The sequence below is a fragment of the Schistocerca americana genome, chromosome 9, assembly GCF_021461395.2.
Source record: "Schistocerca americana isolate TAMUIC-IGC-003095 chromosome 9, iqSchAmer2.1, whole genome shotgun sequence".
Taxonomy (NCBI): Eukaryota; Metazoa; Arthropoda; class Insecta; order Orthoptera; family Acrididae; genus Schistocerca; species Schistocerca americana.
The window spans coordinates 187,811,389-187,837,463 of record NC_060127.1 but is presented as its reverse complement, the minus strand read 5'-3'; the positions used below and the strand labels follow the sequence as shown (position 1 = coordinate 187,837,463).

The 26,075-nt window shown below is 40.5% G+C and overlaps 1 protein-coding gene across 1 annotated transcript in view; it reads right to left on the bottom strand.

Moving 5' to 3' along the window:
• Positions 1-489: 489 nt before the first annotated feature.
• Positions 490-26,075, bottom strand: part of LOC124551227 (putative ATP-dependent RNA helicase DHX57) — a 239,536-nt gene continuing 213,950 nt past the window's right edge. Inside the window, exons 22-23 of the mRNA XM_047126220.1 lie at positions 15,702-15,935; positions 490-1,505 (exon numbers count right to left, since the gene is read on the bottom strand). Of these exons, the coding sequence (XP_046982176.1) occupies positions 1,362-1,505; positions 15,702-15,935 (378 nt within the window). The 3' untranslated portion in view covers positions 490-1,361. The remainder of the gene's footprint in view (positions 1,506-15,701; positions 15,936-26,075) is intronic.

The following is a 26,075-nucleotide window of genomic DNA, read 5'->3' as shown; positions in this document are numbered from 1 at the left end:
CCACAATTCTCTAGAGAGCGTTAGTTCAGTAAGGTATGAAGTAGAGCTTCGTGGTTGGAAAGCAGGAGAGGGGTATAAGCCGATTTAAGCTTTATGTTAAATTATGGTGAGTGGCCACAAAGCTCTATCAATCTGGTTGTTAGCCACAAAACGTGGTCTAACCCTGGAGAACAGTGTAAACATGTTGGGAAGTGTGTCTAAAGCAATTTGTCACCATTGGCTCATGTACATGTTACATGTGCCTACATGTGGGTGTGGTTAGCAGGTCAGTAAAGTTTTACTGAACTGCAGGTAAAAAACAACATTTTGAAAAGGTAATAAATAGACAAAGGTCCACAAGAAACCTTAATACAATGATGTATCAGAACAGGACCAGAGCTATGGATGAATTATTGGAAGTGCCAAAGTATAAAACAAATGACATGCAGTATGTTATGTTATTGATTTTGACTTTTATTCCAGTTTAAAGCTTTCATTTTTTCAGTTATTTGTCTATATTCCATAAATAAATACATTCCCCTCAAAAACAACAAACAACAAATTTAAAACTGTTCACAGCGATTTTTTTTTTACATAAAAGGCGTTCTTCAGCTTCAAAAACAGACAGGTACAAAAATGTAATAAATAATTCAACATACAAGATTATCTTGCAATATGCCTCAAAATGGCCATTCAAAACATTTAATTAATGCTCATAATTGGCTCTGCAAAATTTACCCGTAACATTCATCATAAACTGTACATTTAAGGCACCTCAACAATAATATTATTGTATTACAATGTAAACAGTGCAAAAATATATACTAACATTTCAGTACTAGTTACACACTTTACATACAACTAATTTTACAGTGTCTACTATGCTTTTCCAACTGATACTCTCGACTGTCTGAAACATGTCTCACTTTTGTTGAATTGTAAAGTTCTTTTCTTTTTTCCGTATGTCTATTTACAATCTGTGTAATGTCATATGATCACATGTTGTCCATTTTTTGTTTTCCAATGTAATACTGATATCAGAAGCCAATATCAGTTATGTTTTAAGCAATGCAACACATATTATATCAGAGAAAAGAGATTACTAATTGGTGGAAAACACGGCAGGAGATTGTTGAGAATTTCCAACCTTGTTGCACAGTTACGTCACAGAAGCAGAATCCAAAGATCAGAATAGGCATCTATGTACAAGGGATTACTACCATCCAATGGCATATTACTAATGTCAGTAGTGTCAGTCTGTTCTTATCACGGTAGACAGAAAGGAGGGAGGGGAAGGGTGGAGAAAGAAAGAAAGAAAGAAAGAAAAAATATACAGTAGTTTATAAAAATTAGGTAATTCCTTCGTAGGACTTCTCGGAACATCAGTCTTTCGAGATAAGACGGACAATTGTGGAGATGATGACTTTTCCTCGCTCGTGAGTCACTAGGTCCAACTGTGGGTCCTTTATCTTATCCACCAGCAGCTTCACAAGTTCATCTCTCATTGCGCTAAGCAACTGGCCCACCTGGAAGGGAAACAAATACAACAATTACCATTTTCAACAAAATGTGACACTTTGTGAAAGAAAGTATGGACTTTACGTTCTGTGTGGCTTTCATTGACTGCAAAGATACTTTTGAGAGGAAAAGAGGAGGAGGAGGAAAGAAAATATTGGACCTACTCATTATAAACACTTACAAGACATTACATGTGAAACCTATTGTTTTTGCTTTAGTACAGAACAATGGCAAGTGACAGTAAAGAATAGTGGAAAATTTGGGATGGAATGACAATATTGCGAAAAGGATAAATTGCTACTCAACATCTCCACCATATGGTAAGTACCAATCTATCCTTTTCATAATATTGACAGTTATGGAAAGTGCATTTAAATACACAGAGTATTGTATCCCTTTGTTTTTTCTGTGCATGTTTCGATAAGCACACACTGAGGTGGTGAAAGTCGTGCATTAGCAATACGTACAAATGCAGATGGCAGTAGCATTCCATACACAAGGGCAGTGCATTGGCAGAGCTGTGATTTGTATTCAGGTGATTCATGTGAAAAGTTTTCTGACATGATTATGGTCACACAGTGGTAATTAACAGACTTTGAGCGGAATGGTAGCTGGAGCAGGACACATGGGACATTCCATTTCAGAAGTCATTAGAGAATTCAATATTTTATGATCCACAGCTGTTAAGTGTCAGCTATTAAGTGACTTTTTTTGAAAAATCTGGTAAGCTTTTGCATAGAGTTGTCAGTGATATCAGACAAGCAACACTGTGTTAAATAACTCCAGAAATGTCCATTGTGGCAGTGCAACCAAATATGGCATTGGTGGGCATCACCAGACGACAGACGCGAGTACCTTTTGCTAACAGCACGACATCACATACAGCACTTCTCCTGGGCTCATGACCATATCGATTGGACCCTAGATGACTGGAAAACTGTGGCCCAGTCAAATGAGTCCTAATTTCAACTGGTAAGAGCTGATGGCGCACATTCAAGTGTGGCGCACATTCAAGTGTGGTGCACACCCCCACGTAGCCGTGGACCCGGGATGTCAACAAGGCAAAGTGCAAGCTGGTGGTAGCTCCATAATAGAGTGGGCTGTGTTTACATATGGACTGGGTCCTCTGGATGTCTGACTACTTGGAGGCCATTTGCAGCAATTCACGGACACCATGTTCCCAAACAACGATGAAATTTTTATGGACGACAATGCATTATGTCACCTGGCCACACTTGTTCGCTATTGGTTTGAAGAACATTCTGGACAATTAGAGTGAATGGTTTGGCCATCCAGATCATCTGACACGAATCCCATCAAACACACGTGGGACATAATTGAGAGGTCAGTCAGCGTACAAAATCCTGCACTGGGAACACTATAGTAGCAGCACGACTCGGTATTTCTGCAGAGGACTTGCCACGTCAAATTGCAGCACTACATTGGGCAAAAGGAAGTCCGGTATGATATTAGGAGATATCCCATCACTTTTGGCAGTGTAGTTTCAAAAGCTTAAATGTGGGCATGTCACTTGTAAAAAAATTTTACAGCAATCACAATGAGTTTGCAACCTATGGCAACACGACCGATGCCTATCACTCTCGTCGAATGGAGTAACTTGTGGACAGACCTGAATAATATAATCATTGTGGCCTTTGCTACTGGGCTGTTGAAGTGCAGATGCACAGGAAGTGACATACACATGCTAATTGCCTTAGTCATGAGTACACATTGTTCCATTTCACTGTGTTTACATCCATCGCACCTCCACATTCACACTTCATTGACAAATTATTTTCATGCAATAATTTATGACTCTCGTGAATCTGATGGTCACAATTGTTCATTACACGGACTTGCTTCTTCAGTATTTGGATTAGCTAAACCACTGTATTATCATTGTAAGCCTATGTATTTACATGTTAATAAGCTGAATTTCAATTATCCCTTCCCAGAAAAATTTTTAAAGTTGAAGTACTGGAATTCAAATCAACAAATATGTATTTATGATGTTGCAATAGTTGTGGTGATAAGAATTATAATACAATGTTCCTTTGGGCATGCACGTCCGAAGGAACACTGCATCGTTCTTCTTAACTACACAGGTATTGCAATGTCGTATTCATCCACAAATAGCAGGCAGTGACTTTCAATTAAAATCTCCTTCCCTGTATGGGAATTACATAATGTGTGTACAAGTGTCAGATTGTGATGCAGGAACGAAGATATATATGGAAGTTTGGGTCTGGCCACGTGTCGTGCACGGATAGCCAAAGTCATTAAGGCGACCTCTCGTGTAAAGCAAGAAATCGGAGTTCGAGTCCTGATTCGGCACAAAATTTCATTGACATTATTCCCTCATATAGCTGATGGTTATTTGTAATCAGAACTGCAAATAAATTTCATGAAATACATATATTACAGCAGCCTGTTAAAGGGGATAAATGGCAGTATCATAGCATTAGCTTCCCAGATTTTCAAAAAAGTCATGTAATAGCTTTGAAAATATCAAGGATACAGTAGTATGCAGCGTCTTTTTGTTACATACTATTCATATGTACACTCAATTCTTAGCTATGGCATTCTGTTTTGGGAAACAAATGCACAAAATATGAACACAATTTTCAATCTCCAGTAAGTAGCCATAAGAATTATAACCAAAAATACTAGTCGAGCTTATTGTAAAGATCTGTTGGAAACACTGGGGATTTTAATTGCTCCGTGTGAATACATTTACCAATCAATTGTATACATCAAAAATAACATTGGAAATTACTGCACAAACAGCTCTGTCCATGGCCATGGAACATGAGTTAGACTTAACTTACATTTATCAAGAAAGAATAAACATTAAACTCAAAACAGTGTTTTCTATCAAGGAATAAAACTGTACAATAAATTACCAAAAGAGATTAAAAAAATTGCAAAAATACACGTATTTAAAATGGCAGCTAAAAAGTATCTGTTATGCATTGAAGGATTACTTAGACAAAACAGAGTAGGAGTCTGGTTAAAAAAGCTGTTCAAATAAATAATAATAACAATAATAACAACAACAACAACAATAATAATAATAATAATAATAATAATAATAATAATAATGATTATAAAACCTCCAATATTCCACATAACACCTTCACACTATGTTTTTTCCCTTCTTTTTTTTCCTTTTCTAGAAAAACTTACCCCCAAGCTATGCACAGCACAATACTAACACTTCTTCCTCTTCCTGAGCTCAATGTTTCACTCATTATAGAGGGATGCTGACTCCATTTTTCAGGATAGCAAATAGGAAGTTGCAGTACAGAAAATGGCCCACAGATCACTAGTGTGTGTGTGTGTGTGTGTGTGTGTGTGTGTGTGTGTGTGCGTGTGCGTGTGCGTGATGAAACAATGTGTGTATAGTGTGTGCAGTGACTGGTAGTGAGATATGAGTTAACAGTGTGGCATTAAAAAAAAAAAAAAAAAAAAAAAAAAAAAAAAAAAAAAAAAAAAAAAATCTCACGAGATAGATAAGCATGATTGACAACTACATACTGGTCAATAAATAAAGATTAAACAATAAACAATAAATTAGTAACAATTAAAAACCGTATGTGCTATAGAAAGATTGCAACACTAAGTCATTATCAGAGAGTGAGCCAGAGTTCATCCCAGAGAAACCCAGAGAGCATCCCAGAGTGCCCCTGTGGGCTACAACACTAAGAAGAATCGCTTCTCGGCTTTTGGCAAGATCAATGTGTACAAGTGTTTAATATATAACAAAAATAGCATTAACACGTCTCCTGTTCTTTGTATATAAGCAAAATGGCTTATCTGTAAGTACAACTGCTGTACCATAATTCCTGTCGCCCTGAACTCCAATAGAACAGGTACGATAACAAATAATGTCTCTATCATAATAGGACTCCAAACCTAATTGAGGCCCCTTACAATAGCAATAGTTAACCAACTATTACCAGTTACAACCTCTGTAGTTGTACAAGAAAAATGAATCTTAGCTCCTACAAAAGTAATAGGTCCATTTAATAGCTCTTCTTGTGCTACATTATTAGGAGTAACACTAAATGTACCCACGGTCTTGTACACAGGCAATCTTGATCTTCTTGTATATCTTCTCCTCCTGTACGGTGTGGCTGTGTGCTCAGTGCTGCTGCCTCGAGTGAAATGAGCGTGCAGCTGCCTGTACTGCGGAAGTTACTACTGATAAGCGCCACCACACTGGGCGCGGCAGGAAGCAGAACGCTGATAATCCAACATGGCGGCCGGAAAAGACACTTTTGCCAGCAGATCGCGCTTAGTTGAAACTATAGCGCGATCCTCCAGGCTCTAGCGGCGGCCGAGTGAAACTCGTTCAAGGTCACCCGCCAATATGGCGGCGCACACAGCCACTGGGGCACTCTGGGATGCTCTCTGGGTTACTCTGGGATGAACTGTGGCTCACTCTCTGATAATAACTTAGTGTTGCAATCTTTCTATAGCACATACCGTTTTTAATTCTTACTAATTTATTGTTTATTGTTTAATCTTTATTTATTGACCTGGGTTGATATGCAGTGGGGTTGTCACATTGATTACAATGCATTCATTTTTGAGTGTATGATTAAATGTGTACATAAAAAGGAAAGACTAAAGTTTGCTACCAGCTGACTTTAGTCAACAAGTTATGAAAGTCTCAGATACCGGTTTAATATGTTCTATAAATAAACAAAGCTTTAATAATAAATAAATAAATAAACCTTTAAAGTTTAACAAACAGTTTTTGTTATATCCACATATCTGTGCACACTTCAGAGCTGCAGCAGAAATTGAGGAAGCCACCAGGAGGGACAGCTGTCTGCAGAAGAGTAACCCAAACTAATGTTAGGTCAATGAACTGTGACAGACTGTGGACAAACAACAGACCAGGGCAAGGACAAACAATCTACTTGACAATGAGGCACTAAGATAAGCCTTTATCCAATGATGACAACAAGGCCCAAAGAAGCACAGAGATAAATCCAAGACATGACCCAAGAAAATAACTGGGTGACAAGCTAGGTAGTTATCAAGCAGTTCTAGTTCAGTGATCTGATAGTATCAAGCATGAGCACTAAACAGACCATTTGTGCGCTGGGCGGCCACCTTATACCAGATACAGGGAACGCTATTGGCTGCCGTATGCAAGTGGCACAAGGTGGTTGTGCACTCACCGTGAGAGCACAGTGCCCTACAGCCACCCACTAACGGTCCTCTAACTCCACCTCCTCTGGCAGGCATTCAACCTCTGCAGCAACTAATCACAGATTTTTATTATTTCATTGTTGTTTTGTACAGGCCAACTAAACACCACAATGATCAATTACTGTGTTTGGAATGAGTTTTGATGTTCACATAGCTGTACCGTTCCTTTCTCTCCTTTGTCCAGAGAGCACGTCATCTTCCTCTGAGGTTTTTCATGGAACCTCACTTGCTTAAGCATTGTCTCGTCTTTTTAAATCTCTTTCTGTATCCCTAGTTGCTGCAGATTTTTAATCACTTCCATCAACCATGGTCAATGGGTCTTCCTCTTTTGCTAGCATGCGAAACACTGACTGGTCAACCCATTGGGATGCATCTTGTAGACATAAAAGACAAGCCACATCCAAGATTTTTTCATGGTATTTGTGGAGTTCCTGAATTGGTTTTCTGTCACATTTGTTACCTTTCTTAACTGGTAACCATATATTCCTCATACCTTACTCTCTCAGAATTCAAGTTTGTCTGTAAGGCCATTCCTGACAAGTGATAGACACTCTGAAGCATACAGGGCTTGGTGGGCCAGTTACAGCTTCTTTACTTGAGTAGATAATGCTATTCTTTCAGAAAGACTGCATTCTAGCCATTCTCCCACTTATTCAATCTTGATAATTTACACGGACAAAAGAAAATCCTTCTAAACCAAAGTGAAGCAAGCACAAAAATATACAGAGTGAAACCGAAATTTCAGAAGTTGTTCAGCGAAATTTTCTGAGCTGTTGGCTGAATGAAGGATCCAGGTGGACCAAATTTTGAAGCAACCATTGAATTTGACCACGTTGGGCTCAGCTCCATTTTGCACCACTGGGAGGAGAGCTTTGTTTTTGGCCACAGTTTGGCGGTGCCCATTCATTCTGGTAGATGTCTGGTTGGTTGTCATATGACATAAAAATCTGTGCAGTGTTTGCAGCAGGGATAGTAGATGACATGGCTACTTTCACTTGTGGCCTAGTCTCTGATGGGATAGGATAAGCCTGGAGAAGATGATGCTGGATTGATGGAGTGGGAAGGTCTTGTACAGTCTTAAGACATAAAAACTGACCGCCGGTCGGCCGCTACAGAGACTAAGTTCGAGTCGTTCACTTAAGGTGGCCAATAAAACTGACCGCCCCTGACAACTCTAAGTCCGGCCATCTGCACAATCTGGCAACATTGTAAGATGCGGAAGTGTCAGGAGGAAGTGTTGTCTACTTCCTAGATGTTGTCGGATTGTGTGAACCCATGGTCTATTGGTAATCATCGTGAATTCTAAACTAAATTTTTACCACATTTTGGCCCTCGTCTAAAGTTATGAGTCTGATTGAACATTGAAGATAATTCGCTTCACATTCTACCCACCAGCAATAACAAGTACTTCCAGAAACAATTCCGCAGGACAGCTCGTGGCTGCGTCGCGATCACAACAGCTTAAGCTCGAGTGTTCCCTCGCGCTGCAGCGGCTACCGGCTACCGGCCACCGGCCAGATGCCATAAACCACTTAAAATCCGGCGCCGCCCAGGTGAACGCAGCGCAACGCTGTCAGTGTATGTATCAACTGTCATTTTCGAATTTTGAAGTTCTAGTTATCATCTTACAGTTAAGCATTGGATTTTGCATAGAGGAAAATCATGAACTACCGTTAAGCATTGTAAAATTGAGTCGCAAGTGGTAAAAGGTGCAACATCTACAATGCAATATTTACTTTTGGTACAACAGAGGGGTGAATGCAGGGTTGGCAGCTAGAAAGATTTGAACTGTGTGTCGAGCGAGTGCTTTTGGGAAAAATACGCCAGAAGTAGATATCTCTTGTTTCAACAAATATCACTATGGCATGAATGATTTTCCGCATTAAGGAAGTCTCGACTACTGATATATGTGATGGGTTACCATTTAGCCATCATGCGACATTTGCATTCAACAGGCAAAGTTCAGAAGTCTGGCGGAAGGGGTACTGCATGCTCTAATTCGAAACAACAAAAATCAACGGAGTGACTATTACTGAACGTCATCAGGTCGCTCATTGAGCATTCCTATGCAGTACTTTTACTGGTGACGAGTTATGATGCCTTTATCATTAACTTCCTAAGAAGAAATGAAAGGCTGAGCCCCACCAAAAGACGTAAACTCGAGCAAAGGGTAGTGTGAACATAATATTTTACATCTGATTGCTCCAAAAATGTGTTTTGGGCTACGAATTCTGCCCCAAGGGGTGTGTGCATCACAGCTGGAATTAGTTGCCAACAACTGAGAGACCTTTCGGTCGTAGTGTAAGGAAGTCGACCGAATAAACTACATCACCTGTGCTACTGCTTGATAATGCACTCTGTTGATTTGAGAAACAAAACTATCCAGGAGATTGATAGGAAAGTCGTCACTCAGGCACTTGTATTGATTGGGAAGTCCTCTCTCAAGCACTTGTCCCTCTCGTCATATACTCGTAAAATTTTACCTTTCCCGCTCTTTGTCGATCAACTGTCAAGGCAATTCATTTCTAGACGAAAATACTCTTCAAACTACACTGGTTTAATGACATTGTTAGAACCAGTAGGTTTCTACAGGTGTAAAATTTGGAAACTACTTTAGCACTGTCAGGTTGTTTTAGATATCACAAAAGGAAATTCTGCTGCTGATTTATTTCTCTTTGATGATTATTGTTGTGTTCAGTAAACTGATGGAAAATTCAATGAAAATATTCACTGTACTAATACAAATTAAATTCAGCTTACTACGGAAACATCATGACGGCAGTCTATCTTAATAAAGCATTAAGTATCTGTAAGACGATTGAGCCTATTTTAACACGAATTAGTAGGATATTACCGACTTTTGACATCGAAAAGTTCTGTATTTACTTCATGTCCTGTTTTATTCGCTAGTATTATGAAAATGTGGCAGTTCATAGATAAAATTATGTTTTCGCAACTAAAAATATGACAGCAGAAAAAAAAAGTGGTATTATGAATTTTGCAGTTCCGTAAGGTTTTCGCTCCGACACCAAGAGGTACTAAAAGTAGCAAGACGAAATTTGCTCGAGCGTTGTCTTACGATTCCCTTATTGAGCTTGTATCTGCCTGCTTGTAGCTCTGCTACAAGCGAACAAAGGCAGCATACACCTGACAGGCAAGCACATTACCTAGGAGCTAGTGAACAGGTGGGATGTCTTTGACTTACTTATTGGCCCAGTAAGGAAGTAACTCGTCGGTCACAGAGTTTCCAAACATATTCTGCACTGTTGCCAAGTTTCAGTTATGCTGTCAAGAAGGATACAGCTGATGTGTTCTGTGAGGGACCTCGGAAATGACTATAGTTTCGTCTCAAAGTTGTGGGTGGCAAGGGCTGCAATATCCTACGAATGTAGTCGTCTGGACATGTTGGGAATGTGGGTCTCACGGGGAGTGTGCAAGGGGTAAGTCCCTGCAGGCGCACTATCTTCTGTGCCTTCGGTGGCTCAGATGGATAGACCATCTGCCATGTAAGCAGGAGATCCCGGGTTCGAGTCCCGGTCGGGGCACATATTTTCAACATGTCCCCAATGAAGTATATCAATGCCTGTTTGCAGCTAGAGTGTCCATTTAATTATCATTTCATTCTAAGGAAAGCTGCATGGTCATCAACAGTAACTGTTCTTTCGGGAACAGATACTACCTTCATATATAGTATAAATTTTGATATCACCTCACATTACTTTGTGAGAAAGTTCCCATTTTTTTTTAATTCAAATAGAGTGGACATTTCATCACTGGTAAATATTCTGATGACTAATGACATGATACCCGTTGCAATTCCTCCATGGCACCTGTGAGTAGAGTCTCATGTTGGTTACTATAAAATGGAAATGTCGTGTGGCTAGGGCCTCCCGTCGGGTAGACCGTTCGCCTGGTGCAGGTCTTTCGATTTGACGCCACTTCGGCGACCTGCGCGTCGATGGGGATGAAATGATGATGATTAGGACAACACAACACCCAGTCCCTGAGCGGAGAAAATTTCCGACCCAGCCGGGAATCGAACCCGGGCCCTTTGGATTGACAGTCTGTCACGCTGACCACTCAGCTACCGGGGCGGACTTGGTTACTATAAGAACACGCAGGCAGTGATGTCCACTCCTGCAGTCGGAGCCAAGGCGATTTCTTTCTGTTTATGGCGAAGCGTCTGCTCCAGTGTCCACGCTCAGCTAACATAAACAAATCGCGGCGGCATTGGGCACTGCTGATCACTGCACTTGTCGTGAGCCGTGACAACAAGAGCACACTGTCTCTCCTAATGATATTATGGAGTTAATACAGCTTACTTACTTAATGTAATATGCATGATGTGGGTTGGGTAAAAATTCAGTTTGTAACTTCCCATTGCATTAAAATACTTTACAGTCATATTTGATGCAATATTTATTGTCTGTCTAATGTTAGTAGTATTGATTCAGACTGTGTGTGAACACACACAAACACACACACACACACACACACACAGTCATTGATTCCAGTGATTTTGACGACTACTGTGTGTCGAAAAACACATGCACCAATCAAATCCTCAGTTGGCGTCGAGTGGATGAGATTTTTCAATTACTGTAAGGAGGAGACTGAAAGTAAATGGACTTTTATGCTAAAGAGCTGTGACAAAGCAAAGCTTGACCGATTATCAGATAACTGTCCACATGGGTTTTGAGGACGAGTATACTTTTAGTAACCAACCCACCCACCACCATTACGTGAGATTTCTCGAAGGCGCAGCGGCATTGATTTCATTATGTCATCGATAGTGTAGCGTGATGGTTTACTTCCCACCATACATTTTCTATATTCGTCCAAAGGTCGCTTGCATTTGTAGGTCCACATGGCAATGACCTTGTTACCTCTGCCTACATATTCTCTATCTGGTTGATGTTCGGTGATCGTGGAACAAACGGCAACAGCTTTATCCTCTCTTGGCCCTGAAACCAATCTTGCACTGCTGTGCTATTATGGATGGGGCTCTGCTCCTGTAAATACACTTATCTCATTACTTCATATATTTATATTTAAATAACGTATTTATAATAAGCACATTGTATTAGTACTTTCCATAGTGTGTAAGAATTCGGGCCCTGTCATAGATAAGTGATCTACATTCAGCAGTCCGATTAAGAAAGTGGTTTACCCAGTCTATCATGTGATGAGGGCTGTAGTCGGATATCCATATTAAGACTGACTGGCTGAATCCCATTAGAATGATCTAGCATCAAAATGAAATTACAGATATCGGATAATTTGAATGTCTGTATTGCAACAATGCTTCGCACATAATTCCTTTGATGGAGTAACATTTAGCAACTGTCTACGAAAAAGTGAGAAATATGTCTACTAGCAACAATGTAATGTAATTATAACCAATATTTATGTGATAGAAATATTGAATCGAACAATACACATATATTTTAGTGGTGGGAAGATACACCATACAGCATTTGCTGATGACATAATAATAATGATGATAATAATAATAATAATAATAATAATAATCCCATGTGGCGGATAGGGGAAAGCCTCCCACATATGGGTGGTACAAGGGAAATCAAATACTTGGGGTGAACCAAATACTACCACAATCCTGAACAGCTACTCAATCCGTTGAACCCAAAATCCAGACACGTCTCAGTGAAAATCACTGCTACTCTGGCCACTGTGTTAGCTCAATGAGCTGGGCTGAAAATATTTGCTTCCAAAGGCTTGAACACCCTCTGGTACTGTCTGGTCCTCGTATCACCCAGGCCAAACCAATGAAATACAAGCAAACATGAACTGTGCAAGCAAAGTCAACTTTACACCAGGTGGTACACAGCCCACCCGCCAATAGGCGGCAGCTGGATTTTCAGATTCTGGGGAGTCCAGGCTAGCACGGCAGAGAATATGGAAGATCTCTGGTAAATTTCCCTACAAGCAGAAAACATGCATTTGAAAACTAAACATCGATACATAGATCCAAACACGAAAATTAAATAATCTCGCATAAGAAATCGACCGACAAAAAATTCTCATCCTTGCTCTTCAAGAACCACAACTAACTGACAATGAAACCTTGCATTACGGAAACTATCGCATCTTAAAAAACAAAACACAACAAAAGGTAGCGAAATGCGCACCAATCTTTGGCACGGCATTTTTCGAACACAGATCTATCAGCAACTCTGTCAAAGAAATCACACCCGTCAACAATCGACTTATGACTATGCTCATCCAGACCCCCAATAAAAAATATACACTCATCGATGCACATGCTCCCACCAACACCAAAAATAAGAAAAACACGGAAAATGTCAAAAAATTCTGGAACACACTCGAAAGAATCATGAACAAAGTTCACCAAGATGACGTGAAAACTAATGGGAGACTTCAACTCTCTATTTAGGACAGAAAAAAAAACCTATAGAAAAATCATTGATACAAATTCAACACACCGAAACACTTACACCAAGGGCTCAGATCTGACTGACATTTGCCACAAATTCAACCTCAAAATGATGTCTACCCACTTTATATATGTTTGGAAACTCTGTGACCGACGAGTTACTTCCTTGATAGCACAGAACTAGCCTGCTAAATTCACTTGATATTATCGTGTCATCTCAATTGAATAATGTGATTTTCTCGTGAAATGTGACACAAGGGGATCAGTTGATGCTTTTGAGTCAACGAAAGCCATTCCACACGGGAAATACAAATACTCTCGTCTCTTATGTTGCGATTTATCTGTCATAGCGGCTACTGGGCCAATAAGTAAGTCAAAGACATCTCACCTGTTCACTAGCTCCTAGGTAATGTGCTTGCCTGTCAGGTGTATGCTGCCTTTGTTCGCTTGTAGCAGAGCTACAAGCAGGCAGATACAAGCTCAATAAGGGAATCGTAAGACAACGCTCGAGCAAATTTCGTCTTGCTACTTTTAGTACCTCTTAGTGTCAGAGCGAAAACCTTACGGTACTGCAAAATTCATAATACCACTTTTTTTTTCTGCTGTCATATATTTAGTTGCGAAAACATAATTTTATCTATGAACTGCCACATTTTCATAATACTAGCGAATAATACAGGACATGAAGTAAATACAGAACTTTTCGATGTCAAAAGTCGGTAATATCCTACTAATTCGTGTTAAAATAGGCTCAATCGTCTTACAGATACTTAATGCTTTATTAAGATAGACTGCCGTCATGATGTTTCCGTAGTAAGCTGAATTTAATTTGTATTAGTACAGTGAATATTTTAATTGCATTTTCCATCAGTTTACTGAACACAACAGTAATCATCAAAGAGAAATAAATCAGCAGCAGAATTTCCTTTCGTGATATCTAAAACAACCTGACAGTGCTAAAGTAGTTTACAAATTCTACACCTGTAGAAACCTACTGGTTCTAACAATGTCATTAAACCAGTGTAGTTTGAAGAGTATTTTCGTCTAGAAATGAATTGCCTTGACAGTTGATCGACCAAGAGCGGGAAAGGTAAAATTTTACGAGTATATGACGAGAGGGACAAGTGCTTGAGAGAGGACTTCCCAATCAATACAAGTGACTGAGTGACGACTTCCTTACACTACGACCGAAAGGTCTCTCAGTTGTTGGCAACTAATTCCAGCTGTGATGCACACACCCCTTGGGGCAGAATTCGTAGCCCAAAACACATTTTTGGAGCAATCAGATGTAAAATATTATGTTCACACTACCCTTTGCTCGAGTTTACGTCTTTTGGTGGGGCTCAGCCTTTCATTTCTTCTTAGGAAGTTAATGATAAAGGCATCATAACTCGTCACCAGTAAAAGTACTGCATAGGAATGCTCAATGAGCGACCTGATGACGTTCAATAATAGTCACTCCGTTGATTTTTGTTGTTTCGAATTAGAGCATGCAGTACTCCTCCGCCAGACTTCTGAACTTTGCCTGTTGAATGCAAATGTCGCATGATGGCTAAATGGTAACCCATCACATATATCAGTAGTCGAGACTTCCTTAATGCGGAAAATCATTCATGCCAGAGCGATATTTGTTGAAACAAGAGATATCTACTTCTGGCGTATTGTTCCCAAAAGCACTCGCTCGACACACAGTTCAAATCTTTCTAGCTGCCAACTCTGCATTCACCCCTCTGTTGCACCAAAAGTAAAAATTGCATTGTAGATGTTGCACCTTTTACCACTTGGGACTCATTTTTACAATGCTTAACGGCAGTTCATGATTTTCCCCTATGCAAAATCCAATGCTTAACTGTAAGATGATAACTAGAACTTCAAAATTCGAAAATGACAGTTGATACATACACTGACAGCGTTGCGCTGCGTTCACCTGGGCGGCGCCGGATATTAGGCGGCGGGTGGCGTATGGCCGGTAGCCGCTGCAGCGCGAGGGAACGCTTGAGCGTAAGCTGTTCTGATCGCGACACAGCCATGAACTGTCCTGCGGAATGGTTTCTGGAAGAACTTGTTATTGCTGGTGGGTAGAATATGAAGCGAATTATCTTCGATGTTCAATCAGACTCATAACTTTAGACGAGGGCCGAAATGTGGTAAAAAAAATACAGTTGGAAGCAAACAGTTACTAGAATGTTATGTAGGTCTCATTTAATCCAAAAGTATTTACATTCAAAAGGAACTTCCCTACAACATATATAAGTAAGTTTGTGCCAAAGTAGAACATTGTCTAGACAGTCAACAATGCTTTAAGTCTTATGCCTATGCCTGTGAACCACTCAGCTCCTCTCCCTCACTCCTTCCGTTAGTTTTATTCTGCCCAGGGACTTTCTAACATCATACCAGAAAAAAAAAAATAAAAAATTCTGTACTTCACAACACAAGTATGCCTCATGCAACCAGAGCAGCAGAAACCAATATTACACGCAAAGCTAAACTGGAACAAACACAAAACTTCTCCATCTATAGGTAACACGAATAAATGAAAAGCTTTCGATGGCTGTACACTCACCTGGTGTCTGTCAATGAGAAACTTGATCCAGCCATCATCCAGAGACAAGATGAAGTTCCCCTGCTGCAGCTCGACATGCAATGCACACCCGGAGAACAGCACCAGTGGCATAACTGGCACCATTGTGCAATCACGGACATATATTCTACTCGTCCGTACCTTTTCCTGGTACACCAAGTATGGGCTAGGGTATCGGCTGACTGTGTAGTTCACAGAGGAAGGGTGCAAGAACACCTGAAAATAAACAGTGTATATTTAGTAAAGAGTGTCAAATGTAGATCCAACACACACACACACACACACACACACACACACACACACACACACACACACACACACACACACAAGCTTAACAACTAGTTTTTTAGCAACATTAACAACTAGTTTTTTAGCAACACAAAATACTTTAAAAATTGGGTTTTCCCATGCAAATAATTTAGGGTACTTGAGAGTGTAAGACCCTTCTGGCTGTAAATCATATAGAACTCTAAAACAACACATACAGCAATAGAATACAATGTCACTGGTAAGCGAGGGGAAGGAATTCACATATGTGAATGGTGGAAATAAGGGGAATACCAACAGGAGAGGTAACAGTAAATTATATCAATCTTATTTCCAACAAATTCAGTTGGCAATATTTTTACCACTTCTCCATCAGCCCTTCATCTTTCTTTTAATGCATATTACTCACTCTCATCACTCATTATAAACAATCATCTTCATCGTGTTTTCTTTCCAGCATTAATTTGTTATTATTGGGTTCATATTTATTAACTCGGCTTTCAGTTTCAGTAATTTACTGCAACGGACAGATAATTATGCTATATAGTCATCATATTAATGGATTTTTCCGTCATTGCGTAGTAGAACAGTATGCATTTTCCATTTATAAATATTTAAGTTTTTTTTAACAATGTGGCATTCTGGCCTGAGCTGCGACAGTTAGCAATAATGTGTGCATGTCGTGAGTTTGCCTGTGTGACTGAATGGTGTGTGTTTCTCTTTTTCCAGTTAATACTGTGCCAAAAGCTTATATTTTTAAGTGTCTTTTTAATTGTGCCTGTCTGCAACTTCACATGTTATTTTTACGGAAAGTATCAACCTATCTTTTCCTACATTTTGATATTCCTACCTGGAGTCTCCTTTGTTACTTTTTCTACTTCTCCACTTTTATTGCTTTACTGTGACCACTAATGCTATTCATGCTTCTATCGCTATGTCGCAGCAAAATTCTTAATTTCCGAAAAAACTTTTTTAGAACGGGGCTGAGTGCAGTGAGGAGTTTTGTGGCAGTACATTGATAAATTTATTTAATGTGCGTGAACACATTTAATTTGTGATAACTCCTGTGGCACCTAAATGAAAAAATAAATAATATCAGATGATTCTGCTGAACAATTCACAAAAATTAACATGTATTTATTTCCAAGGATCATGGTACATCATGGCTGTACTATGTTTTATAATACAATGCAGGCTTCTAGGGACGGTATTTACATCCTTGTGATATTTGTTGTATGGGCAAAAGTCCATGATCCAAAGCCTGCCTAACAATTTGTCTTCCAATGCTAGATACATCATCAGAGGATATGACAACTCAGAAAGTAATTACAATCTGAAATATGCTCACAAAAAGCTGAGCTGTTTATAAGTATCCATGCAATGGGCAGTTTGTGATATCATCAGACCACTGCCTAAGATCGCAGAATCGTGCCAACATGTGTTATGGAGCTTGTAGTGGGTAAGAGTTGCCGCTGTTTGCTATATTTAGCACTAAGGCCCACAACTTGTCTAATTCCAATCCACACTATCTTATATTAAATTTGTGTTTGTGCTTTTTACTTTTCTACGACCTCCCTGTACAACCTAGAATAGTAATGACTCGATCTTGATAAAACCATAGTACTGGAGAACAGAATCTGATGGTTTCCTGGCAACAGTGAACGATCTGCTGTTGCTGCTGCTGCTGCTGCTGGTGACTTTTTTTTCTTAATGCAGGTGTTAATACTTCTTTTTGTAGTTTCTATGTACACTTAACTCCACATACAAGCGCTGTTGCAACCCGTGGGTGTAGGAACTTTGGAGTGTTTCAGTATTTGCACACCTTTCTTCTTGGTTCACACTAAGGGTTGCCAATATAATTTTTGTCTGCTAAAAACTGTCAACATACCAACAGACACACCCAATTTCATAGATTTTCACATAATTGTGACTTATTCAGTTTCATAATCAATAAAATGTCTTTCATGTAAATAAGTTGATAAAAATATTGAAGCACTTTTCCAACCTCATCATGGATACATGGAAACTCTACCAGCAGAAATCAACATACACTTTTTTCAAAAATTAACTTTATGTGGCAGTGGATCAGAGGAAGCAAATTAATGCCTGTAAAACAAAAATCATCAAATACACAGACCTTTGTTTAACATGTATATATGGGGATTGTACTGCAGCAACTGCACAAACACTGGTGTGTGATTAATGATATACAAGTTTTCAATTCCTTTCAGCATTTTCTGTAAATCATTTGACATCCGACATGCATCAGAAAGTCAGAGGCACATTACATACATTGCTATTGTTGGTATGCCAGAGTTAATTGATACAGTGTATATTAGACAATCAGCAACCTACGACTACTTAATGGCATACTAACAGATGTTATAAAATATTTTATACAGTGCACTTAAAATAATGTATGAAATAGTACAGATTTCACTAAAAATTGAAAATATAAATTACAGTAATTGCTCGTGAGCCAGACATAACAAACACCTTATATCGTAGGTCATCAGTATCCAAAAGCTACAGACAGACACACAGAAGTCAACCTACTAACATTTAAACACAATTTTCATATTTTTTATTTTCCTTTTGTTTTTTAAGTTCTGTTATTACTGATGTACCAGCAGAAACTATAGAAGACAATTTATGTACATAAAATACGTCTGTCAGCTTGCCTTGTATTTTGCTAAAATGAATAGCAGATAACAAAAAATGCAGAAGACTGAGTATAAATGACATTAACTTATGGGTACACATTACTGAACACAGGAGAGTGCCCAAATGATCCTCTCAAAAACATGTATATCATCTTACCTTAAGAAAATTCATAGTAGCACATCACATTATTTAAGAGAAATACACAGATTCAAGTACAAAGTTAAGAAACCCAAAGTCAAAATTATTCCGTGATGTACATCGACAGGATCTTTTGGCACCATCATGCATCTAATACAGTGTCCCCAAAAATTAGTGTCATTTAGACTCACTATCTTTTGTGTTTTTGTTATCTATTATCACTACTTATCCATTTTAGTGAAATACAAGGCAAGCAAAAAGACATGTTTTATGTGCATAAATTGTCTTCTATAAGAGGTATCTGCTGGTTCATCAGCAAATAAGTAATAATTAGTAAAATAAGTAAAATTAGTAAAATAAAATACAAAATGAAAATTATATTTCTATGGATTACTCGACGGTAAAAAATGTCAAAAGAATTGGTTGGCTCTGTGTGTACATGTGCACGAACCCTTCAGACACTGAAGGCATTTGTTAAGTCTGGCTTGCCAGCTATTAATGTATTATTCATTTTTCAATATTTTGTGAAATTTCAAAATAATTGTTGTTGTTGTGGTCTTCAGTCCTGAGACTGGTTTGATGCAGCTCTCCATGCTATTCTATCCTGTGCAAGCTTCTTCATCTCCCAGTACCTACTGCGACCTACATCCTTCTGAATCTGCTTAGTGTATTCATCTCTTGGTCTCCCTCTACGATTTTTACCCTCCACGCTGCCCTCCAATACTAAATTGATGATCCCTTGATGCCTCAGAACATGTCCTACCAACTGATCCCTTCTTCTGGTCAAGTTGTGCCACAAACTTCTCTTCTCCCCAATCCTAATCAATACTTCCTCATTAGTTATGTGATCTACCCATCTAATCTTCAGCATTCTTCTGTAGCATCACATTTCAAAAGCTCCTATTCAATACTTCCTCATTAGTTATGTGATCTACCCATCTAATCTTCAGCATTCTTCTGTAGCATCACATTTCAAAAGCTTCTATTCCCTTCTTGTCTAAACTATTTATCGTACATGTTTCACTTCCATACATGGCTACACTCCATACAAATACTTTCAGAAACGACTTCCTGACACTTAAATCTATACTCGATGTTAACAAATTTTTCTTCTTCAGAAACGCTTTCCTTGCTATTGCCAGTCTACATTTTATATCCTCTCTACTTAGACCACCATCAGTTATTTGCCTCCCAAAATAGCAAAACTCCTTTACTACTTTAAGTGTCTCATTTCCTAATCTAATACCCTCAGCATCTCCCGACTTAGTTCGACTACATTCCATTATCCTCGTTTTGCTTTTGTTGATGTTCATCTTATATCCTCCTTTCAAGACACTATCCATTCCATTCAACTGCTCTTCCATGTCCATTGCTGTCTCTGACAGAATTACAATGTCATCGGCGAACCTCAAGGTTTTTATTTCTTCTCCATGGATTTTAATACCTACTCCAAATTTTTCTTTTGTTTCCTTCACTGCTTGCTCAATATACAGATTGAATAGCAACCCTGTCTCACTCCCTTCCCAACCACTGTTTCCCTTTCATGCATCTCGACTCTTATAACTGCCGTCTGGTTTCTGTACGAATTGTAAATAGTCTTTCGCTCCCTGTACTTTACCCCTGCCACCTTTAGAATTTGAAAGAGAATATTCCAGTCAACATTGTCAAAAGCTTTCTCTAAGTCTGCAAATGCTAGAAATGTAGGTTTGCCTTTTCTTAATCTAGCTTCCAAGATAAGTCGTAGGGTCAGTATTGCCTCACGTGTTCCAATATTTCTGCAGAATCCAAACTGATCTTCCCCGAGGTCGGCTTCTACTAGTTTTTCCATTCGTCTGTAAAGAATTCGCGTTAGTATTTTGCAGCCGTGACTTATTAAACTGATAGTTTGCTGATTGCCTGATATACACTACATCATCTAACTCTGACACACCAGCAAAGTATGTAATGTGTCTCAGACATTTGCTATCGACAGTCTTAAGTGTTTGCATGTGTGCGTATGTTAATTGTCAAGCTATAGCACTTAGAGCAAAGTTCTCAATATTATGTTTAAAGCTGTCACCTTAAATAGATCGATTCCCAACGTAAAGATGGAATATAACGTCTACTTTTTACATTTAGTCAAAAATAATTTTACAATTATCACATGTAGTATGTAGTAGGAATATAATAGAGGAAAACATTCCACGCGGGAAAAATATATCTAAAAAAAGATGATGTGACTTACCAGACGAAAGCGCTGGCAGGTCGATAGATACAAAAACAAACACATACATACACACAAAATTCAAGCTTTCGCAACCAATGGTTGCTTCATCAGGAAAGAGGGAAGGAGAGGGAAAGATGAAAGGCTGTGGGTTTTAAGGGAGAGCGTAAGGAGTCATTCCAATCCCGGGAGCGGAAAGACTAACCTTAGGGGGAAAAAAAGGACAGGTATACACTCGCGCACACACTCACACATCCATCCGCACATACACAGACACAAGGAAACATTTGTAAAGGCAAAGAGTTTGGGCAGAGATGTCAGTTGAGGCGGAAGTACAGAGGCAAAGATGTTGTTGAAAGACAGGTGAGGTATGAGCGGTGGCAACTTGAAATTAGTGGAGGTTGAGGCCTGGTGGATAACGAGAAGAGAGGAAATTAGAACAGCATGCCACCCTCCACCTTAAAAAACTATCCAATCTCCTGGTTTCCCACCTCCGGAAAGGCAACTCACTCACCCTTCACAACCTTTCCAGCAAACCTCAAGCTCCTCATTGCTCACAAACCCAGTCTCTCCCATCTACTCAACCTCCCACTTCCAGCTCCCCTCCCTCCAAAACCTCAAAATTCCAATCAACACAATCTGCAACCACAACACCCTAATTCAATAGTTAACCTTTCCTCCAAACCTCTCTCCCAATCCGAAACCTCTGTCCTATCCAAAGGCCTCACCTTCAGCCCCACTCCCAGATTCAACCAAACAGCCCTCGTCAAAGATTAACTGTCCTACACTCGTACTCTCTGCTGGAAATATCACTTTGCCACGAAGAAAAATTATCCTAATCCTAATCCTGCTCCTAATGATCCAACTCCCCAAGACACTATCCAAATTGAACCCTGCCTGGAACAGTTCCGTCCTCCGTCACAGCGGGACCCACCTCCTCTTCCTCAAAATAACCCCCTCCAAACCTTCCAGGAATTTCTGACTTCCAGCCTTGCCTCTCAATCCTTCTTAAAAACCTTAATCCTACTCCCAACATCACCACTGCTGAAGCCCAAGCTATCCGTGATCTGAAGGCTGACCGATCCATCGTCATTCTTCTGGCGGACAAGGGTTCCACGGCCGTGGTACTTGATCGTCGGGAGTATGTGGCTGACGGACTGCGTCAGCTTTCAGACAAAACCACATACAAAGTTTGCCAAGGTAATCCCATTCCTGATGTCCAGGCAGAGCTTCAAGGAATCCTCAGAACCTTAGGCCCCCTACATAACCTTTCACCTGACTCCATCAACCTCCTGACCCCACCGACACCCCGCACCCCTACCTTCTACCTTCTTCCTAAAATTTACAAACCCAATCATCCCGGCAGCCCCATTGTAGCTGATTACCAAGCCCCCACAGAATGTATCTCTGCCTCCGTAGATCAACACCTTCAACCCATTACATGCAGTCTCCCATCCTTCATCAAAGACACCAACCACTTTCTCGAACGCCTGGAATCCTTACCCAATCTATTACCCCCGGAAACCATCCTTGTAACCATTGATGCCACTTCCTTATACACAAATATTCCGCACATCCAGGGCCTCGCTGCGATGGAGCACTTCCTTTCACGCCAATCACCTGCCACCCTACCTAAAACCTCTTTCCTCATTACCTTAGCCAGCTTCATCCTGACCCACAACTTCTTCACTTTTGAAGGCCAGACATACCAACAATTAAAGGAAACAGCCATGGGTACCAGGATGCCCCCCTCGTACGCCAACCTATTCATGGGTCACTTAGAGGAAGCCTTCTTGGTTACCCAGGCCTGCCAACCCAAAGTTTGGTACAGATTTATTGATGACATCTTCATGATCTGGACTCACAGTGAAGAAGAACTCCAGAATTTCCTCTCCAACCTCAACTCCTTTGGTTCCATCAGATTCACCTGGTCCTATTCCAAATCCCAAGCCACTTTCCTTGACGTTGACCTCCAACTGTCCAATGGCCAGCTTCACACGTCCGTCCACATCAAACCCACCAACAAGCAACAGTACCTCCAATACAACAGCTGCCACCAATTCCACATCAAATGGTCCCTTCCCTACAGCCTAGGTCTTCGTGGCAAACGAATCTGCTCCAGTCCGGAATCCCTGAACCATTACACCAACAACCTGAAAACAGCTTTCGCATCCCGCCAACTACCCTCCCGACCTGGTACAGAAGCAAATAACCAGAGCCACTTCCTCATCCCCTCAAACCCAGAACCTCCCACAGAAGAACCACAAAAGTGCCCAATTGTGACAGGATACTTTCCGGGACTGGATCAGACTCTGAAGTGGCTCTCCAGCATGGATACGACTTCCTCAAATCCTGCCCTGAAATGAGATCCATCCTTCATGAAATCCTCCCCACTCCAGCAAGAGTGTCTTTCCGCCGTCCACCTAACCTTCGTAACCTCTTAGTTCATCCCTATGAAATCCCCAAACCACCTTCCTTACCCTCTGGCTCCTACCCTTGTAACCGCCCCCGGTGTAAAACCTGTCCAATGCACCCTCCCACCACCACCTACTCCAGTCCTGTAACCCAGAAGGTGTACACAATCAAAGGCAGAGCCACGTGTGAAAGCACCCACGTGATTTACCCACTGACCTGCCTACACTGTGAAGCTTTCTATGTGGGAATGACCAGCAACAAACTGTCCATTCACATGAATGGACACAGGCAGACAGTGTTTGTTGGTTATGAGGATCACCCTGTGGCTAAACATGCCTTGGTGCACGGCCAGCACATCTTGGCACAGTGTTACACTGTCCGGGTTATCTGGATACTTCCCACTAACACCAACCTGTCAGAACTCCGGAGATGGGAACTTGCCCTTCAGTATATCCTCTCTTCTCGTTATCCGCCAGGTCTCAACCTCCGCTAATTTCAAGTTGCCGCCGCTCATACCTCACCTGTCTTTCAACAACATCTTTGCCTCTGTACTTCCGCCTCGACTGACATCTCTGCCCAAACTCTTTGCCTTTGCGAATGTCTGCTTGTGTCTGTGTATGAGCGGATGGATATATGTGTGTGTGCGCGCGCGCGAGTGTATACCTGTCCTTTTTTCCCCCTAAGGTAAGTCTTTCCGCTCCCGGGATTGGCATGACTCCCTACGCTCTCCCTTAAAACCCACATCCTTTAATCTTTTCCTCTCCTTCCCTCTTTCCTGACGAAGCAACCATTGGCTGCGAAAGCTTGAATTTTGTGTGTATGTATGTGTTTGTTTGTGTATCTATCGACCTGCCAGTGCTTTCGTATGGTAAGTCACATCATCTTTGTTTTTAGTAGTATGTAGTAGTACGCAAATAGGTAGGAATTTTGCATGGTAAGGTGGTATCTTAATGTGTGTTGTGTAATGTGTTACATATGATGTTTGGAGACTTATGCAGACAATATTATCCACTTTCACACTGGTTCTACTGGTGCTTGAAAATGGCAAGACATCAAAAGTAGCTAACTGCACAATTTAAATAAAGATAATTTACATTACAGCCTATTACCGATCATGTTTTCTTTTGTTAAGCATTTAGAGGCTGTGGATCCCCACAATAACAAAATTTTACAATGAATTTTGTTCCACAGATTAAAGACATGGGGATACACAAATTATTAGCATTATGTAACTGGGCATGCACTCTGACTGAGAACACAGTATGGTGTGAAGGCATCATGTGCTGCAATCACAGCCTCGAGACACCGTGGCGTAGAGTCAAAGAATGCATGGATTAGCTGCTGGGGAACACACCGCCACAGTTTTTGTGGGCGCACTCACAAAACATCAACAGTGGTCGCAGGAGGATCAGAATGAACAAGCCGGTGACTGACCATATCCCAGAGGTGTTCTGTGGATGACATCTTGGGCAAATGTGCAAACTGGCCAATGTGGCTGGGCAATGGCCTATTGACGGGCATGTGGAGCTGCCTCCAAGACGGGCAGCATCTCTGGCACTCAAGCATCTGCCCCCCCCCCCCCCCCCCCCTCTCTCGCCCACACACACAATATAGCAGCTCCTGTTCAGATTTCCTTCAATATAGACGAGACAAGATTGCATATTACAATCAATGACACTCCAAACTGTCATACTGATGAGAGTTTGTTCAGTGTGCCAAACAAAAATGCCTTTGTGTTCACCACAGCAGTGTCTAACACAATACTCTAGAACAAGCCAAAGTGGGATTTGTCCCAAAACACTACAATTTGCCAATGCATACACAACTGATGCCATTCACGTACCAAATTGCAGTTGAGGCATTGAGACAGCAAACAGCGATGCAGACGTGTCCACAATGCTCCAATATTGAGATGCCACTGTGGACGTAGCTGTTCTGATGTTACCACCATGTGGACATGATGGCACTGTGCGGTCCAGTACCCGCCTGCTACTGTGAATGATCATCATCTATTCATTGGTTCCACACATACGTAACTTTCATAGCAGCGTGTGTTGCACAAGCCACATGTCACAGTAAGACAGACCTGTTTCCCAGAGGCAAGTCATCCTGACCCATTTGAGCTCACTCACATGATAATTCTGTACCCACTGACATCATAGGCATACTGACACTTGCTTGCAAAGATCCACTCAGTTTAACAGCTCTGCATCGAGTGAGCATTTGGTGTACTATTGATCTGCCCAGTCACACAAATCTTGATGGTTCTGGGCCAATGTTTGAGCTACCTTTCTGCAATCGTAATCACTTATTACGGTTCCAGTGTTCTACACGTACTTCCAGTTTTCGACTGACTGATACTACCCCTTCTGGGAGTTCCAATTTTCAAAAATAGAAGTGTATTTAAACATTTTACCATGTATACTTTGTAAAAATGCTATTTTTTAGTTTTGCACACCTGCAATCCATGTATGAGGCATGTCTGAAACTTAAGTATCATTCTTGAAAAGCTCATAAAATTATTTCTTTCCAAACCAAAATTTATTTTTACAAGGAAGAGCATATCTTAAAGTATTTTTCTATGTAGTTGCCACAATTGTTCTGACATTTTTTCATAGTGGGAAACCAATTTTTCTATGCCCTCTTCATAGAAAGATGTCGCCAGTGCT